Raw genomic sequence first — 20,811 nt, forward strand, 5'->3', positions numbered from 1 at the left:
GTAGAGTGGTATGTTTTAATGCTCCCACACTTCAAAAACATACATACCTTACCGTATATGAATGTGACCGTAGATTGTAAGCTCCACTGGTCCAGGGACCAATGTGAATGATGGATAACCCTAGGTGGGAATATCAGGAGACAATCTGCTCCTTTGCAACCTTGCCAAACGAGCAGATTGAACCTTGCATGGCCACCTTAAGGGCCTGTTACATCACCAAATGAAAATGCCCTACATATCTTAACAATTAATGTTCATGTAAGCTGCATAATTTCTAAAACACTTGATACTTTTAACTGCAAAAATATAGGTAGTTTCTTTTCTGCAGGGCTTTTGGAGGTTGGGAATGTGTATGATCTATGGCAGCGTTTTTCAACCACTGTTCCGCGGCACACTAGTGTGCCGCGAGATGCTGACTGGTGTGCCGTAGGCAGGGCCGCAATTTTTACTTTCAATAAAATCCGGGCCCTGTCATTGGTTGCGCCCCGTGTGTACGGGTGACGTCAGTACGCACGGGGCGCAACGTTATAAAAGGGCCTGTGTGCGGTCGCGTGTAGGCAGAAGTGAAGAGGCGGCGCGCCTGAGGGATACGAAGATGCTGCTGAAGCCACCGGAGAAGCCGCCGAAGAGCAGAAGTAAAATGCTGCTGGGCACCAATGTATTAGGGGGGGCCACGTGGCACACTGACTTATGGGGGCACTGCTGCTGGGCACCAATGTACTAGGGGGGCTGGCTCTTGGCACCAATGTACTGGGGGCCACTGCTGCTGGGCACCAATGTACTAGGGGGGCACTGCTCTTGGCACCAATGTACTAGGGGGGCACTGCTCTTGGCACCAATGTACTAGGGGGGCACTGCTGCTGGGCACCAATGTACTAGGGGGGCACTGCTGCTGGGCACCAATGTACTAGGGGGGCACTGCTCTTGGCACCAATGTACTAGGGGGGCACTGCTGCTGGGCACAGAGTTAAATTTTTTAACATTTTCTAATGGTGGTGTGCCTCGTGATTTTTTTCATGAAACAAGTGTGCCTTGGTCCAAAAAAGGTTGAAAAACACTGATCTATGGCACACAGGGCAGATTTGGGGCACTTGGTTTCCATATTCATGCCAAAGTACTGGAAACAGCACCCTCCAAGTTATAAGTGAAACAGCTGATTGTGAAAGTATTGATGCTTGTAAGGCACTTTTCATCTGGCTCCCATTCCAGTGCAGCTCCAAGCCTTTGTCTGGAACCACTGCTTATGTGCCAAGCTGAGCACTTGCAGTTAAAGGGCATAGGATCATGGCAACCTCTTGGTCTTATCATCGGGAAAAAGTTTGCCAGTGCAGTCAGATTGGGGAAGAAATTGCCCATTGTACAAGCAACCAGTTTAACCTGATTTAAAAAACAACAAAAAACACTATCCACTACATATAGGATTAGTCAGAAGCACTGAGCCACCTATTCACATGCATCACATGATTATATCCAGATCAAGTAGTGGATCAGGTATACATTATCCTCTCATATTTGTACCTATTTTTATACTGTACTTCACCTGCACTCTCTTTATAAAGAGCTACCATTCAAGGTATTATGAGCCAATTTCCCCATTATGTCTGACAGGTCTGTTTCTTCAGTTATTCTTTGTTCAAAGTTCTTCCAGGATCTCAGTTATACAATACACCCTACTTATAGGTTCAGTTAATCTAAGCATTATTTGCCTTTACATTGACAGTGAAAGTCCCAGACCACACTCATTGTGTGCACAGATAATTTATTTTTGGCATATTTGCATTTGTGTAATAGTGCGGGAGTGGCATTAGTTGTGTGGATATTTCCTCTAGGAAACAGTGGAGTAACATTGCACTGGATTCTCTGGAGAATGCCTCTACAAAGGCAGTCTTCAACTTCAACTGGTATTAAACCAGTGATATTTAATAGGCAGGAGGTGTGCACCCCCTTAAATGCCCTTTTCCTTCATTCAGTGCCACTCCCTAATTTCCTAAGACTCTGACCTTGTTTGCCATATTACCCATTACTGCATTTGTTTCCAAACTGTGTGGCTAAGTGCAGGCAGGAGGACTCTTAGCTTGAGATTTTAGATAAATGGTTATTTGCTGTCATAGACAGGGTTGGACTGGACCTGTCACTGCTCTTCCCCGGCGGCCCAGACCTGATCCCCGCAGGGCACTCCACCAATCCTCCAGTCTACTTCCCCGACGCTCAGGGGAGGGGATCGGATGGGTGGGGGGTAGATGTTTGAAGGCCGCAACAGGGACCATTGGGGGGTGCAGGAGCCCCTGAGGCAGAAGCCCCGGTGGGTCCTGCACCCCCCAGTCAACCCTGGTCATGGATAATTGTGGAACTGTGGCAGGATGACTGTTCAGATCGTTTTTAATTGTATAGCATTGGGACAAAATGATATATTAGAAAGAGGGCACAAAAGACCAAAATGTAAAAAATACTTACCCAGTAAAATATGCAAAAAAGCTATCAGGCATGCTAAAATAGAGATGGAAAAGGGTCTTGCAGCAAGGAGGAAAAGGAATCCAAAATTATTTTTTAAATATGTAAATAGTAAACAAATTAAACAAGAAGGGAAAAGTGGAAATACTGAACTCATTGGACATTCGACTACACAACTGAGGAGCCAGCTAATCGAGGCGTCCATTTTAATAGACCGAATTCTAGTAATATAACTACTGATGGGTCACTCAGAAGGAAATTCAAAAGAGACTTGAACATGTAAAGATAAACAAAGGTCCATGACCAGGTGGTATTCATCCCAGGGTATTAAACAAGCTTAGCTCTGTGATTGCCAAACCTCTTCACTTAATTTTTCAATATTCACTGAGGTCTGGCATGGTGCCGAGGGACTGGCTAATTGCTAATATGGTTCCGTTATTCATAAAGGGATCCTGTACTAAGTCTGAGAACTTTATGCCTATTAGTCTGGCATTAGTGGTAGGAAAGCTTTTGGAATAGGTAATAAGGGATAGTGTACTTGAATACATTGCAAATCACAGTACAGGTATGGGATCCCTTATCTGGAAACCCCATTATCCAGAAAGTTCCGAATTACTCCCATAGACTCCATTATAAGCAAACAATTCTAATTTTTAAAAATCATTTCCTTTTTCCCTGTATTAATAAAACAGTACCTTGTACTTGATCCCAACTAAGGCATAATTAATCCTTATTTGAGGCAAAACAAGCCTATTGGGTTTATTCAATATTTAAATCATTTTTAGCAGACTTAAGTTATGGAGATCTAAATTACAGAAAGATCCCTTATCTGGAAAATCCCAGGTCCCGAGCATTCTGGATAATAGATCCCATACCTGTACTATACGTCTGTGCCAGCATGGTTTTATGCGTAACAGATCTTGCCAGACTAATTTCCTATGAGGAGCTGAGCAGGAATCTCGATGCTGGAATGGCAGTTTATGTCATCTACTTAGATTTTTCTAAAGCATTTCATACAGTGCCGCACAAAGTTAATGATAAAATTGAGGAATATTGGCCTGGAACATAACATTTGTACTTGGATAGAGAACTGGCTGAAGGATAAATAACAAACAAGGGTGGTAAATGGAACATTTTCTAATTGGGCCAGTGTTGTTAGTGGAGTACCGAAGGGGTCTGTCCTTGGTCCTTTGCTTTTTTTAACTTGTTTATTAATGACCTGGAGGTGGGAATAGAAAGTACTGTTTCTAATTTTTGAGGTTCAGTGTGGAAAAGTGCAAAGTTATGCACTTTGGTAGAAATAATATAAATACAAGTTATACACTAAATGGTAGTGTTTTGGGGGATTCTTAATTGATCTGGGGATTCTTGTAGATAAGTTGTCTAATTCCAGGCTGTATCATTTAGTGGCTACTAAAGCAAATAAAGTGCTGTCTTGTATAAAAAAAGGGCATTAACTCAAGGGATGAGAACATAATTTTGCCTCTTTATAGGTCTCTGGTAAGGCCTCACCTTGAGTATGCAGTGCAGTTTTGGGCTCCAGTCCTTTAGAAGGATATTAATGAGCTGGAGAGAGTGCAGAACTATGAGGTTAGACTGTCACGGTTGGGGTTGTTTTATCTGCAAAAAGGGGGCAAGGAGACATGATTACTCTGTACAAGTACATTAAACACTTAAATGTACCCCAATGCGCTAACCAGGTGGCCGTGGTTATTTGTTGTTTTGAAGCCATGCTGGGGTGTGCGTTTCTTAATGTGTATCCTTTTCTAGTAATAAATATGCACCCTGAACCCAAGATTGTATTTAATGACAAAATGATATTAATCCACCAGTTTGAATATGTCTAAAGATTTCAGCATTACTCTCTAGTGCTGCACTTACTATGACTTATTTGTGCCTCTAAATGATTTGCTATGCGCTTGTAGTCTCTTTGGGGTAGAGACACCCTTCCTGTGTTTTATTTTTGGACACCTGGTAAAACTGTATATGCCCAATTAGAATGTATTTTCTTCACTTGTTAGTTACTTATTCTCTACCTATACTTTACCTATACTATACTTTTTCTAATTATTTGGATAATATTTCATAATTTTATGAGGTGCTTCATAATAAAATGATGAGGTCACATATAAATGTCAGTGGAACTCATGGGCAGACTGTTGCCATAAACATTTCTGCATGCTGCTCATGGGCCTTCATTTGTACAACCCTGCTACTGATGTGTCTAGTATGGGTCAAGACTGAACCGCTAAATAGTGACTGTATGTTGCATCTTACAGCAGCCCCTCTTGCATTTGCCAGATTGCCAGTCTGAGCCTGGCCTAGTAAGAATGTTTAAAGCTGTGTATCTAGTCTTAACAAAGGAATGCAATATGAAATGGGGGCGTCATGTACATAATATACATAATGTACATAATATACAGTACAACCTGTTCTGTAACTGCTTATTGGAAGCCATACATTCTTATATGAGAAGCTGCCAAAATGCTTCCAATAGTTTGCCATATACCAAATGTTGCAATGTTTCTGACGGACGGAAATTTCAACATGACAACGACAAGTAGATTAGTCAGTTCTAGTAAATGAGGTGCCAAGTTAGAGACACTTCCCCAAAGCATAGCCAGTATGTAGAATGGAATCCTCTCAGCTTAAAGGAGAAGGAAAAGCTAATAAAGAGTTAATCTCGAGCTGCATGCATACCTTTAGTTCTCTCAATAGTACCCTTAAGTCTCCCCATATTTCTCCTGTTCAGATGATCAGAAGCCTCATAGGAAAAAAAAATGCTGAGCTCTGTAAAGAAAGTTCCCATAATGCCTCACTCCTGCACCAAGACCGGTGTACATGCTCAGTTAGTCAGACTATGAGGAAGCTTCCTTCTGATTGGCTCAGATCAAACATTCCTAAGGGGGGGGGAAGGGAGTTCTTAGCATTCTTGAAGGAGGGGGGAGCAGGAGAGAGCTGCGTGTCTCTGGCACAGGAAAACAAACAGACAACAAATCTTGTTTCTTTTGACAGAATTTTAAGTGTTTTTATCTCCGTAGCTTTCTGCTGCAGCTCTAGCGGTTGGTAGCTCAGATCACACATTCTGATGGAAAGGGGAGTTTTTTGAATTCTTATGGGAGGGGGGGAGCAGGAAAAGGAAGAGAGGACAGAGCTTTGCAGACTCTGGCCCCGGGAAAGATTTTTCTGGGGGAGGAAGTCGGATACCCTAAGTACATGTTTACAAAAAAGGAGACAACAAATCCTGTTTCTTTTTATAGAGTGCAGTGTTTATGTGAGTGCTTATGGCTGTATTTACATAGACCTTTCTGATACAGCTTACTTAGTTTTCTCCTTTCCTTCTCCTTTAAAGTGTTGCCATCAGCATCCTTTGGTAGCAAAAGGAGGAAATAAAAAAAATTATATTGGAATTTAATTTGACATTAATATTCTCACATATTTAACTGATGACAGAAATACAAAGTTATCTGCTTTTATTGACTAATTTGTGACTGTTAGCTGTAATAGTAAATACATAAGCAGTTGGCAAATCTAAAAAAAAATATTATATAAACATTTTTAGTCATATCTCAAATGCCACACAAGATAGAAATGTGTGCCTTTCTCACATGTTATGCAGCATTCTGTTAACGTGTAATGCCACAATGGGTGATTTCAGAACTCTGACACAGTGGAAATACATTCACTGGAGTGATGAATTCATCATCTAGAAGTTTGAGAGACAAGAGTTGGTTTGGCAGATTTGGCAGGGGTACTAGGTTGAAGATAGTTGACATAGAGAAAAATGTAACTGTTTGGCATTTGCTGACTGAAGGTTTAAATCACCACTGTTCCTAGTTACCACTGGTTGATGTTAGATTTATACTGCTAAGTGTCAAGAAGGGGGTTTTGCATGAGGAACTATCCAAATACAGTATGTTGCAAGAAAATAAAAATTACTTCTTACTGTAGTTTCATTTCCATGTAAGGGTTCTCTTTGTTTCATAATAAATGAACTCTAAAAAATCTGTGTAAATTATTTTATTCTTCATAGCATGTTTGTACTGAATGGACACTCCTGCTTAAAAGAGAAGGAAAGGTAAAAACTAAGTAAGCTTTATCAGAAAGGTCTATATTAAAAAAGCCACAAGCACTCACAGAAACAATGCACTGAGCCCTCTATTAAAAGAAACACAGGATTTCTTGTTTTCTTTTTTGTGTACACATGTTTTTCGGTATCTGATATCCTGCTCTCAGAAAAATCCTTCAGAACAGGGCACAAGGCTTCTCAGTTTGCTCCCTTTTCCTCCTCCCCTTCCCATCAGAATTTGCTCCCCCTACCATAAGAATTTGCTCCCCCTCCCATAAGAATTTGCTCCCTCTCCCATCTCTGTGTAATCTTAGCTACCAGCAGCTAGAGCTGCAGCATGGAAGCTACTGAGACCAAACTAAAATGGCTGCTACCAGCTTAAGCAAACACAAGGAGCTTCTAGCACTGTTTACTCAAGTATGGTAAGGCTTTCTGCAGAATAAATATAGGATTTTAGCTTGTGCTATTGTGACTAATTTATTGGCAATAAAATGCCAAAATGCCTTTCCTTCTCCTTTAAATTGATAAGCCTTTTTACTATACAAAATTGTTCCACATACTGGGGCACCTTAGGTTTTTTTTAGTAAACGAGCCCTTCTTGGATACCAGGGAGACCTTGATGATATATGCAAGTGCAGGATTTGGAAAGAGAATGTTCACAGAATGATAATAAAAGGGGGAAATATTTGGCTTGTTTTTTAACAGAACAATAATTATGGGAATGTTATATTTTGTTATAAAAAAGTGGGCAGTTAGGGGCCATCTAGGGGCATTTGCAATATACAAGCACACCTGCTTTGGCTGCCCACATGGGCTCATTTACATCAACAGACATAGTGGGTAATGTGAGTGAGTAAGGGTATATGTTTATGCCCATTTCTAATCTGTATACCATATTGTTAAAGGAACATTAACACCTAAAAATGAAAGACTTTTACTGTAAATATATAATGTACTGTTGCCTTGCATTGGGAAACCTGGTGTGTTTTCTTCAGAAAGACTATTGTAGCTTTTATAAATAAAGCTGTTGTGTAGCCTTGTGCAGACATTTAGTCTGAAAAAAGGATCAGGTTACATTGCAGATAGCCAATAAGCTCTGTAGAACATAATGGTGTTCTAGAGAGTTATCTGTAATCTGCTGTTTAAACTGTACCATTTAGCCCTATTTTAACTGCCCCCACAATGACATGGCATCTTGTTTATCTACACTATGTTAGTGTTTCTAAAGCAAACACAACAGTTTTACCGGTGCAGGGCAATAGTACCTAATATTTTAATTACTTAATTAAAAACTTTTTTTGGTGTTACTGTTCATTTAAACATTAGTGTGTTGCTGTCCAGAAGTAAGCTAAGTTTAAAGTTGTCCAGCACTTTTGCAACTTTGATAGGCATGAAAATACACTTTATCATTTTCCACCAGTGTTTCCTTATTGCATTTTTTTTCTTTTTTATACACTCTTATCCAGCTTTTCTGTTGATCATTACTTCCTTATTTCTTATCTGATCTCAGGTAGAGCAAATGTCTGTAAATAAAAGAAATTCTCTGAAATGCTTTCATGCCATTGGTTATTATATGATATAAAAGCAGTAAAGTATTCTAAGTCTGTTTGCCATTGAAAGGGTTCATTTTTGTGAATATTCATTCCCTTATATACCACTATGGTTTGGACCAGTCAGAAAGAAAGTACATTTTGTCATAGTAATTTAAATGCTATGTTTGGTAGAAAGAAAACTAGTCCTTGGTGTAGGCCAGAACCATTGCGATTTACTAATATATTATATTTCAGTTATGGAGTCCTTACTCTGATTGACCCACAAAGCAACAATGCATTTCTGCAACTGTTTATATATTTTTAGTAGCAAGGGCATTCTTGTCACCAGTCTCTGCCAAAAAAGAGCTTTCTTTTCACAGTTGCACAGATGCACATATTCTAAGGTCACCTTTTCATTAACCAATGTAAAATGTTTTGGGCTATATATTTTATCATCATGATCAGGATTATATATGTATCGCTGCTGAACAGAAAGAGATAAAGATTTGCTCAAACATCCAGTTAGCTCAAGCAATGATTTTGTTATAGTGCTTTAATTTAGTGTGAAGCAGTAGTGTCCTGTGTAGCGAGATGGCAGCTCCGTCAGCCACAGAAGTGAGCTCAGAAATAGCATCTATAGGCCATATCTTCCTCAGCAGCTTCTTGCTTGAGTTTCCTTGGTTTCACAAGTGGCCAAGTTTATTTCTTACTCTCCCAAATGTTTCCGCTGACTCTTAAAGCAGCACATTTTAAGCATTTAAGAAGCAATGCCAGCAAGTTCAAATGCCTCTCCCAAAATAAACCTATATAGAATGTCTGCTTCCTGACCAGTGGGACATGGCTTTTAACCAGCACCATTTGAGGCATGTTAAGAAATCTATGTTGTTTGTCCACAGGAAATGCAGTTATTAAAGTGCAGAGAGCAAAATTCCATTCCTTATAATTTCGACCCCCATCACCCCAGTCCAAGAGTTGGAGATAGGCAGCAGGCCCAGACACACCTCTCCTAGTAGGCATTACTGCCTTTTAAGCACTGTTTTAGTAATGGCACATGGCACTTTTAATGGCTACAGTTAACATTCATTGGGTAGCTTTTGGGCAGGCCTGGACTGGGATTCAAATTAGGACCTGGCATTTAAAAATGTCCTGGCATTTCAAGTACACAGAGGCCCAACCAGCCCCCATCAGCCCAATAAATAGTGACTGTATCTGCATCTTACAGAAGCCCCTCTGGCATTTGTCTGAACCCACAGATTGCCAGCCCAGGCTTGCTTTTGTGTAGCTTTTAAACCTATTATTATTCTATATTCATATAATTTCAACATATTCGAAGACAGTGGTGTTTATGAGTATTCTTGTGCCTGAGGCAGCAGCTTGATGTGACTTTTCCCTCACCCGCTCTGCGGTTACCCCTTCGGCATTGGAGCAACTCCGGGGATGCATTGCAGTGCTTTTGTGCTCTTTGCTCTACTAGATTCAAATTTCCGTTTCGAAAAATGGAAATTTGGTTCTCAAAGTATAAGAGGCGGCATTTTGCTGTACCTGGTAACTGCCCCCTCACTGCCACCTGAGGCAAGGTGAGTGGCCAGTTCCAAGGGCCTGTACAGAGATTATGCATTATTTGCACAAGTTCCTGGCCAAGTGGTCTCTATCACATTCACACACATACTGTGGCTTGGAGGAAACCAGAGTAACCAGAAGAAACCAAAGTAAGCATTTGGAGGAATCATGGGTGCTCAGTGCAGGGTGTACATTTAGGGGTATATTTATCACAATGTGTAAAAAGTGGAGTAAGACATTACTGGTGATGTTGCTCATAGCAGCCAATCAGACACTTTGCTACTGTTGAAATCTGATTACTGATTGGTTGCCTTGGGCAACATTACTGGTAATGCTTCACTCCACTTTTTACACAGCATGATAAATACACACCTTAGTGAAATGATCACAGTAGAGTCTACCACATCAGCTTTGCTGCTATGGAAAATGCAACATCATTGAATTTTTACCACTATTGTAATTAAATGCACTGAACACCTTTTCCAGACAATTGTTTTTGTTCATCAGAATAATGCGAAGCACCCAGAAGTGGGATCTAGTGGAAATATACGTGTACATTACATGGCTGCAATGATGTACCAGTTGCCAGTTTAAAATCCCTTGTGGTGGACTCACTTTCCAAGAACTGGAATATCCAAGAATTGAGTCACACTCAACCTAAAATGCTTCACCTTGTAGAACCAATGCAAGATACCTTACTAATAATACATTAAAACTAAAAACAGGATGCAAAATAGCTGTATTAAACTCCCATATGTTTTGGCATTGTAGTTCCCATTTAAGCATATTTTGCAAGTCTTTGATCACTGCAAGGGTATTCCCTTTTTATGCAAAGCTGCAGCAAGACTTTGCTAGTGTTTTAATCTGTTTGGAAAAACAGGAATTTCCAGAGAATTAGCACCATCTACATCTCTTTAAACCTCAGCCGGTAAAGAATGAATGGGTCCATTTAAGTAGAACGGTTACTAGTGTGTTCATAGCTGACAGATGTGCTGTGACTGCTCTGTATATCTACCCAGACAGAGCTGAACACTTCCTGTTTCTGTGCTGCCAACCTTATCTATTTTAACAAACACAAAAAAAGGAATTGAAATATTTTCTTATTAATTATTTGCATGATGGTAAAATAAAAAAAAAGTGCTGTGAAAACAAATGAAAGACTTTTTAAAAAGCTTTCATTTTCTGAAGATAGAGAATTTAAGGGATACAGGATCATTTCTAATGAATATAATATATACATTAATAAGTTTGCATTTTTATAAACCACAGACCATGTAGGGTTTGCAGCAAATAGAAATGTAGAATATGATGGCAGATTAAGCACACTCAGCCCCTTCCTCTGTACTAATTTAAAGACTAAAAATTAAATTTTAACAACAATTGTAACAACTTGCACGTGGGCTATGGAGTTGTCCCTGTAGCGGTGCACTTTGTTTCTCATTCACTTTAGTTGGTGCTGTGGCCTAGTCGCACCAGACACAACAAATTGCCAGTAAGTCGCTTATCACATCTTTTATGTATTGCTTGTTATGAGTGCAAAATTGCCCCTTTACTTGTATCATGCTCTACAAGCTGGATAAATGGGGCCCTTTGTGATTTATTAACTATCTTCATAACCTGGTAATTCTTTCTGCATCGCTTATGAAAGCCAAGATCTTGAATAATTACTTTCAATCATTTTAACTACAGTCATTAAAAGGGACATATTGCATATTTTGAAAATCACCCTAATTTTAATGATGCAAATGATAAAAACATATCAAGACAGAAACAATACCTATATATTTTTGGTAAGAAGAAAAAAAGGGTTTGAAGTAGCTGATGGGAATTTGCAGGTAGGTTACATGATATACTAAAGGACAGACCTTGAGTTCCTTAGTAAGAGAGGCTTACATGTCTTTTTAAGTTAGAACTAATATGTGTGTGCAATATTTAACATGAGAATATAAAATCTATTGGTTGTGGTAAATATTAATCTGAATGCCCTATAATGAATCCATAGAGACATAAAATCAACACAATAACAAGATGCACTTTATGATAATGTATTTAATATTATAATCAACCACTTTGAAATCCATTTTCCTTTATAGGTTTGTGAAGGAACAGAATGTTTGTGAGTTCTTATGTGAAAATGCATTCCACTAAATCTTCTGCCTTCTTATATTTCTACAGAAACTATGGGATGTATAAAATCGAGACAGTCCACTCCTCAAGATGATATGGGGAAGAATAATCCAGTACGTAAAAATGATCGAACTATTTATGTGCCAGATCCAACGGCTAAACTGCAAAGGCCAGTAAGTAGATAGAGAAGGAGGGGACTCAGTAGAATGCCTCACACTGCAAACCTTTACTATATATGTGGCTCTTTAGCAGGATTCTTATAAAGCTGCATTTGAGCTATGTCTGATGTTTGCGTTAGATTAGTGATCCTCAAGCAGTGGCACAAAATATGTTGCTCACTAACCCCTTGAATGTGGCTCCCAGTGGCCTTAAAGGAGGCGCTTATTTTTTAATTTCTGGCATAAAAACCGGTTCTACTGCCAAACAGAACCTTCTATAGGTTGCCAGTCCACACAGGGGCTATCAAATAGGCAATCACCGCTCTTATTTGGCACCCACAGAAAGCTTGTGTTGCTCCCCAACTCCTTTTACATTTAACTAGATTGCAAACCATTATATTATGTCTTGTCTATTTTTTTTTGACAGTTTTATTTTACATTTAAATGTGGCTCAAGGGTAAAAAAGATTGGGACCCCTACATTAGATGGTATTGTCCAAAGAGCCACACAAAACCCTTGCCTGAATATATTGCAGTAAAATAAAACTGCCAAAATAAGACACAATATAATGTTTTGCATTCTAGTTAGCATGGTAGGTAGAAATGCAACATGGTATAGATAAAAGTAGCTGCTGTATTCAGCCCCTGCAATGTGGAACTTTTTTCCGTTTGTCTCAGCAGTCTCCTTAAATAGGCACATAACAATGGAAATTCTGTGTGCCTGATTTTGCAACAACAGTGTTATGCTGGATAGTGAAGGGGGAAGTGTTTAGCAGTCATTTGTTGACTTAACTGTTCTTAGGGGAAGTACAATGAAACCGAACCATGAAATGTATTTACCCATGGGTGTGAGACCTCTGTGTTGGTCAGTGGAAGCTTAATTCTTGCAAAATGTGCACTTGTCTTCAGTCTGGAACATAGCTTTTAGTATACTTATGTGCTTATCAATAGTACTTCAGCAAGAGTATCCCATTTTGAAGTTGAAATTAAGTTGAAAATGTGCCCTAAAATAGTGTCACATTTTAATAACTGCTTTAAAGGGCCTCAAAAATAATTTTTGCCTAATAAAAGAAAAAATAATTCTAAGCAACTTTCCAATATTCGTCTGTTAAAATTATTAGTGCTTTAGAAGTTATTTGTAAATATAATTGCTATAGAAAGCAGCATTTGCTGAACTCCTGGTTGTTACTTTTTAAACAATGTTGCAAGTGCCAGGCTCCTCCAGCAAGTTAGGTCTGTCAGTCTGCTGCCCTGTGTTACATTGTTTCAAATGCCAGAGCCACCAGGGCAGAGAATAGAAAGGACAGGCAGACCCTTCTTTTAATGGCAGTTATATATACAAATAACTCAAAAACCATTACAAATATGAAATGAATGTATATTGGAAAGTTGGTTAGAATTAAGTTAGGCAAAAAATAATTTTTGGGGTTGACATGACCTTTAACCAACTGCTAGACTCTTGGAGAAATGGCTGGTTTGTAATGCAGTCTCTGCTCTGCCCTAACCATTACCTGAGTGTTCTTTTATTAAATCCATCGGTGATCTGGGCAGAGGGCCCTGCCGACAAGTAGAATGGGGTCCTAAAGAATAAAACAGACCAGTAAAAAAAAAAAGACAGACGTTGCTTAAGGCAGTAAGGACAGGACTGCCCTGCACCTGTCATTGGTGACCCCTGCAACTAGTGCCAGATTTCCAATCCAGTGCTAAGCACAGACCACAGATTTAGAATTAGCTTTGGTGCACCTTAGTACTCTTTCTCTTTCAACCAGATTCTTTGTAATAACCCCTAATGTCCATATTAAAAACAAGCATATCAGAATGACCAATTAGCTTAATGAGTGTAATGACAGCCAGCAACTTCCTCCAAATCACTTTGATTAATTGATTATTAATTTAGCTCTGGTTTAAGCTGTGTTGGTTCAGTCCCTATTGGAGACAGTTGCATGTAGCCTTGGGTAATTTATTTTGTTTCCCTGTATCTAAGACACCAAAGATGCATGTAAACTCTATAGGGCAGTACTCCCTGCTTCCAGATAACCTTCTTGAAAGCTACAAATATAATTAGCAGCTATGTGCACTTTTCAGAATGACCATAATATGATCACAACTTTACATTGTTAGCATGATTTAAAAGATGAATATAAGGGCACTGATATGCTGACTATGGGTGTTTTTAATCTAGGAAATCTTTCTGCTTAACAAGGGATTAAGGCCAGTTGTATACCAAATTTTTCTCCAACTACATAGAAATGCAGGTGGAAAAAAATATGAATTTGTGCACGTTGTGTTATCTTTGCACTGGCATTGGCCTGACAGCAAACACACAGAGTGGGTTTTTTGTGCTAAAAATCAGTGGCGCAGAAAACACTTAGTGAGCCCTTAGGACTTAATTTTGCATTTCTTGCTTTATGGAAACAGTTGGCAGAGGTTTTGGGCATTTCTTTTCTGGATCAGTAATGCTGCATTACACATTAAAAAGTTGAACTTGATGAAGAAGTCTGTGTCCATTCCCAGTTAACCATTCGAGTAACTTTGTGCGCTGTTCCCGTGCCTGCTCTGTATCATAAATAGCAAACGTGATCGGTTGCAATGGTCTAGAGCAGTGCTGTCCAACTGATGGTCCACAGCCCCCCTCTGTTTGCCCCCCACCTGTCTGGCTGCTGTGACTGTTTAGCTTTGTGTAAGCTTTATATGGTATGAGCACTGAGATTAACTGGCTCCCTGTATTGTTCACACTTAGATTCAGCCTGTAATTCCCTGTATTGTTTAAACATGCAATCCCCTGTACTGTTCACACCCCCTGCATAATTCACACCTTAGGCTCAGACTATAAGCCCCCACATTTACCTGTTCACACCTCAGACTGTAGAAACAGTGCCAGCATTGTGTCACTGTATGTACTGCCTGCCCTATGCTGCCTGTGTGTATGGCACACACAGGCAGCATAGGGCAGGCAGAGTATGCTGCCTGTGTTTGCCATACTCTGCCTGCCCTATGCTGCCTGTGTTTGCCATACTCTACCTGCCATATGCTGCCTGTGGGATGTGAACCTGGCAGGGGTTTGTTCTGGGAGTTTGTTAGCATTTGAAAATAGTCATTATATGGTCCCTAAGGTGTGTAATTATGTTCAGGGGGTTGCTGTGCTTATCCACAGGGGAGGCATATGGATTTAAAGGCGTGTCTTAAAGGGGATATATAGCATACATTTTTAAAATGCACTAAACCATGTAAAAAACTGTAAAATAAAAGTAAGTGCTTTTATTTTAATACCTTTGGGTTCAAATATGTCCATAACAGCTTGAAAACTCTGCTCTACCCAGACCTTATGCCAGGTTCCGGTTTAGACTCTTCAGTATATCGGCTCAGAGCCGCTGGCCCTCATACCTACTTAAAGTGAAGTGAATATGCATAGAGTGGGCGGGGCTTAGTGAGCTCACAGACAGTCCATTCCTGCTCTACATGCTCCCCTCCCCTCCCCTGGCAGCAGCACAAGCAGAGAGACACAGAAGGAGGGAGGGGTTTTCCCTGCTGCTGCTGAGTAAAGCCTGTCAGTCAGTGCTGTGACCAGTTCCTGCGGGAGACTGAATATTATAACTGAATACGAACTTTATATAAAATGTCTCCTTTAATATGATATAATATGATTCTTTCACATATGAATGAAGGATGATATCTCTACAGTGAGCACCAACCATTTGGGTTTATGCTGCACTGCCACCATTAATGTGGATATGGCCTTAAAAGCTCTTGTAATAACATGTGTGTGGTTTGAAGTGGGTGCAGTTTAAAAAAAGGGGAGTGGTTAAAACCAGCTTCCATTATTGTCCCTCGACCACGTAGGCCAGAATAATTCCGGCCCTCGGTCCCTTGGACCGATTCGGCAGCTAATCGGCCCGTGTATGGGGAGAGCAGAGCGGCCTGGCCGACCGATATCTGGCCTGAAATTGGCCAGATCTCGATCGGCCAGGTTAGAAAATCCGGTCGGATCGGGGACCGCATCGGCTCGTTGATGCGGTCCCCGAGCCGAATGCCCCATTGCTGCCCACATTATTATTATTTTTTTTACCTAAATCCTCCCCGATATCGCCCACCCGTAGGTGGGGATATCGGGTGAAGATCCGCTCGCTTGGCGACATCGCCAAGCAAGCGGATCTGCTTGTGTATGGCCACCTTAAAGGGGGTCATACACATTAAGATTTGTCTCTCCCTAATGACCAATTTCAGTTTGATCCGACAAATCTGTCAAATTTTTGTAAGGTTTGTGGGCACTAAAGAATTCTCCATCCGACATCAGTTAGAAAATTTGAAAATTAACTTGAAGTTAACAATTAAATTTGCCCATTGTTCAATTGTTATAGGCTAACAATCCACCCATAAAAATCCACCAAAAGCCCTCTAGCTATGCCTACGCGCAGGCACACACTGCCGATATCTGCTAACTAATGTGAGACTTGGTTTTGTTGCCGGATATCGGCTGAGTGTGCCTGCACCTGGGTGATTCAGTGCTTCTGGGTGCAGGCACAATTAAAAGGTTTTTCAAGTGTATTGTTGGATTGTCATATTGTTATTATAGTTTTAGCAGACTGTAGGGGTGCTTAATATACCGCATGTCACTACTTCTCCAACTGTGGCAACCTCTGGGGACACAAGCAGAAGAAACAGTGGGCTTATTTAAAAGTTGGTTGATAAATGACCCCCTTTGTGCTAGGAGTTCAGACATGGATACTAAAACAATAATGTAATTATAAAAAGTTTAGGAAAGGCTCATGCCTGCTCATTGGTTATAGGGACACAGGCGTGGGGCCTTGCTTAGACGGCCCTGGTTTAATGTGTGATTAATTACTACTATTATTAGAAGTGCTTCCTTTCCCAGCATGAAAGAGGAACATTTTAGTTGATTAGAGGAAGTTTATGCAGTTTTTATTTTTGCATCGCAAAATTTGCATGAGATGGGGCATACTCTGTGGCCCACAGTCATATTGTTCTATTGCACACATATAATATTTTTACTGCGCATTAGATACCTTCAGAGGGGTTGTCTTCAGTGAAGGCAAGACCCAATCCTCAGTTATTAAACTTCCAAGTAGTCACTTCATTGTGCAGCAATCTAGCTGTTGTTGAACCTCAGCTCTGAGCCTCACCCAACAGCAGAAATTAGCAAAAACTCACTGACAACTGGAGGCTACAGGCTATGCAGCTGAGATATAAAATGTTACTTACTCTTAGTATTTATTACTCTCACACTTAAAAAGAGCCCAGTGTAGATTCTTTATTCTTCCTCTTCATACAACTAACTGCTGCTCTGAGTACATCTGTCTGTCTGAAAGATGCTACTGACCACATAACTGCACACTGTTGTATGTAGGCAGGGTATGGTGGGGCACAGATAGGTCAAAATGGCAACAGTAGATCTTTCTGCCACCTTTGCCCAACCTGCAGTTCTATGAAGCTGTTGGTGGGTGCTGATAGTAGTTGTTGCACTCACCGACAGCTGCTCTAATTTTTTAAGAAAAAGAAAAGGCCTTTTTAAAAGCTGTGTGAGCATCCAGGTTAAATTGTAGCTATCTTCTATACAGTGCGTTCACATGCAAAAAAATTACATTTGCAACAGTGAGATTTGAATGACGAAATTAATTTGATTAAACAAATATAAAATAATAGCATGCAATTATATAGGTATATTTATAAGGTTTTATTTAGTGCATGAGAGGCAGAGGCTAGATACACTGCCCTAAGGTGGTTGGTTGCCAGGACTGTGTGCATTTATTTTACATATTGTCGGATTCACGCTGGCAGCCACTGCTTGGGTTTTTACCGAATTACTCATTCCAGGGGTCTAACAAAAATGCATGTACACATGAGGGGTTAATGGATTCTTTAAAAGATATTCATATTACTGTTTTATTGTAACCTGTTTCCTCTAGTGACAGCCAGTGATAATCTATGCCATGTCCCTGATATTGGGGAAAGTCCAAGCCTAATCATAATCACTAAAGAAGATTAGTTATTTTAATCAAGTTTGTGCCTATCACCTAAATTCCTTTAGCAAATGTATAAAAGTGGCTGAATACATACAGCACTGGCACTCGTCCTGCAGTTGGCACCTCTGTTTCTATGGAAGCTGAATGGATTCATTCACACTATCTGATCTTTCTCAGCTTTCCTCAAAAGAGGGTCAGCATGCTGTATCTTTCTCATTCTGACAAGTGCCGCAAGAAATCGCATTCTCATTAATCACTGTGGGCTTTAGGTGAATATCTGTTTCTCTCTAGCCAGTCACATCCAGGTTTACATTGGAAAAACAATTTTATTGTAATAATTTGATGTTATGAGGTTTGAGCTTAAAATCTAAAAGGATTAATTAAATGTATAAATCCATAATGATACAACAAAATAATAACCATTTTAGGATTTAGGGTTCCCTAGCCCTTGTAATAAAACCAGCATTGTTATATGCAGTACAGGTTTTTTTTTATAGTTTCTTTTGCTTCATGCACTTGGCAACAGCTATTAGAAACATGTTACTGGCCATCCCTGGAGGTCCATATGCTAGCGGTATATATGCCTTGTTATATGTGCAAACATTGTAATGGATATTAATAGCTATTGTGGTCATGGGACAATTTGTCACAATTGGTAATAAAAGTGATGAAAGTATTAAAGCTTAACCACAGGCATGTTTAGAATTAGCTACTTAAAACAAGATAGGTATAAAAAGGGAATTTCCCATTTGTGCTTTATTCCATGAATTATGTTCATAAGCATTTCTGTGTCCCTGCTTCCCCCGCCGTGTGTTTGTTTTATGCTACTAGGGCATTTTCTAATCGTTGCTTTCATAATTCTCTGCTGAAGGGCACCTCAAGGTTTTTTCCTGGCTTTCTTTAACAGGTTATTTCCCTGTTTTTGATTCTTGTGAAAAACATGTGGTAGTGTAATCACAAAAAATGTGATGCAGCACCCCACTAAATTAGTTTTTCATGGGGCCTGTGCAGGTTTATACTAACAGGAGCACAGACTAGGGAAAAAACATATTAGCCCCCATAGTGAATTCTCCTTTCCCCGTCCCTTAAGAATATCATGTTGCAAAATAGCAAATGCTAAAGAAAGACAGCAATGGCAATAAAGTGTGGTCAATCTGTTGTATCTGCTTAAAGGCAAATAATTGAAGAATAGAACAAAAGATTACACATATACAGTGAATATCAATTAGTTCCACCTAGTAGGCACCAATACACATTATTGCACATTTAAATGATCACTAGAAACATTACTAATTCAAATCAATTGCTGACAGTACAAAAGGCTGTGTAGCTTTTATGCAAATAATTTCACACAGACCTCTATCTCCTAATAACATCTTTTATTCAGCCACCACCAGGGTGGCCTTAAATGGGCCCAGATGTGACCATTTCTGTGTATGGTCAACTTAAAGGAGTGTTTAAGTATGTTATAGAATGCCCAGTTCTGAGCAACATTTTAAGTGGTCTTCATTTTTTATTGTTTTTTAATTCTTTGCTTTCCCTCTTCTGACACTTTCCAAACTTTAAAAGGGGGGATCAGGGACCCCGGCAGCCAAAAATACTACAATTTCATTGTTGCTGTTACCTTTTATAACTTATTCAGACCCACTGTATATTCCAGTGGAACCACTGCCTGGTTGCTGGGGTAATTTGGACCCTGCCCACTATATAACTACCAGAGAGTTGCAGAATATAAAGCTAAATAATTCAAAACCACAAATAATAAAAACCAAAGAAAGTGCAAGTTGTTTCAGAACAGCACCCTCTATAATATACTAAACAAATTTAAAGGCAAACAACCCCTTTAATATTCTTTTTTTTACAGTTTTACATTTCACAAGTCTGTGAAACTGCTGCACTTCTGTACTGGAACACTGTGCCCTAGTTGTACACAGTGTTAAGGTAAAAAGTACATCTTTACTAACAGGTTTCTATGCAGAAGTGCAAAGAAAAATATTTGTCTGCTGGATCATTTTTTTCAGGCTTGGGCATTAGAACATGTGCAGCATTATTCTGAGAAAGGAATTTCAGCTCTTTGCAGAATCAGAATATTTAGAGAAGTCCGAATAGCTGACATTCCTCCTTGTCTTGACTGGAGTGAAGTGTGCCTCGTGCTGTTACTTTAGAGAGAGGGCATTGCTTGTTTGGTTGCTTTGCCTAAATTACAATAGCATTTGCATTTATCAATAGCATTTATTAATTGTATCTGGTTCGCAGATTAAAGTGAAAGCGTGAAGTGCACATGACTTTGCATGTTCATAAGCTCTGTTTGTAAATGCGCTATAGATGGGGATCATTGACAAATTCAGAATTCATTTTATTGGGTGCGGTCCACAGCCCATTAATCTCTGTATAATCTAGAACCAACTGAATTTAAGCAAGCACTGCAATCTGCCTTCAGGGGAAATTTCACTCCATTTAAATGCTTTATACAAATAATACAAATGTGCAAAAATTGCTGTGATTCTCTATTTTTGCTGATGATTCTAAATCTTGCAAAAGTTCCATGCAGTATGTTTCTATCGGCAGGGAGATTTTGACTGGGCAGTAAATTGGCGAACAAGGTTCCATGTTGATAAGTGCAAGGTTATACACTAACTCCCATATGTAATAAAAGGCACTAAGTTTGCCCAGGAGAAGTAACTCATAGCAACCAATAAGGTGTTTTTAAACAGGTGACTAGTAAATGCTACCTGCTAATTCGTTGCTATGGGTTACTCCAAGATTACAAAGAAATAGACAAAAAGTAATATTTAAAACTGAAGGATACAATTGGAAATTATTCTATGGTTGATCTTGTTACCCCCAATTATAAGCATATAACTCCAAGTTACACGTACATGTGTGTCTCTAGCAGAAATATAGCATACACAGTTCAGGAGTGATTTTGGTTTA

At 39.6% G+C, this 20,811-nt stretch overlaps 1 protein-coding gene across 2 annotated transcripts in view; it reads left to right on the forward strand.

Annotated features, from left to right (window-relative positions):
• lyn (LYN proto-oncogene, Src family tyrosine kinase) overlaps positions 1 to 20,811 on the forward strand; it is a 54,838-nt gene that overhangs the window by 11,915 nt on the left and 22,112 nt on the right. The window contains exon 2 of one of the 2 annotated variants that reach the window (XM_012964781.2): positions 11,788 to 11,912. In XM_012964781.2, coding sequence (XP_012820235.2) covers positions 11,793 to 11,912 — 120 coding nt within the window. In that variant the 5' untranslated portion in view covers positions 11,788 to 11,792. 2 annotated transcript variants of the gene reach the window in all.

Source organism: Xenopus tropicalis, chromosome 6 (genome assembly GCF_000004195.4).
Source record: "Xenopus tropicalis strain Nigerian chromosome 6, UCB_Xtro_10.0, whole genome shotgun sequence".
NCBI classification, from domain to species: Eukaryota; Metazoa; Chordata; class Amphibia; order Anura; family Pipidae; genus Xenopus; species Xenopus tropicalis.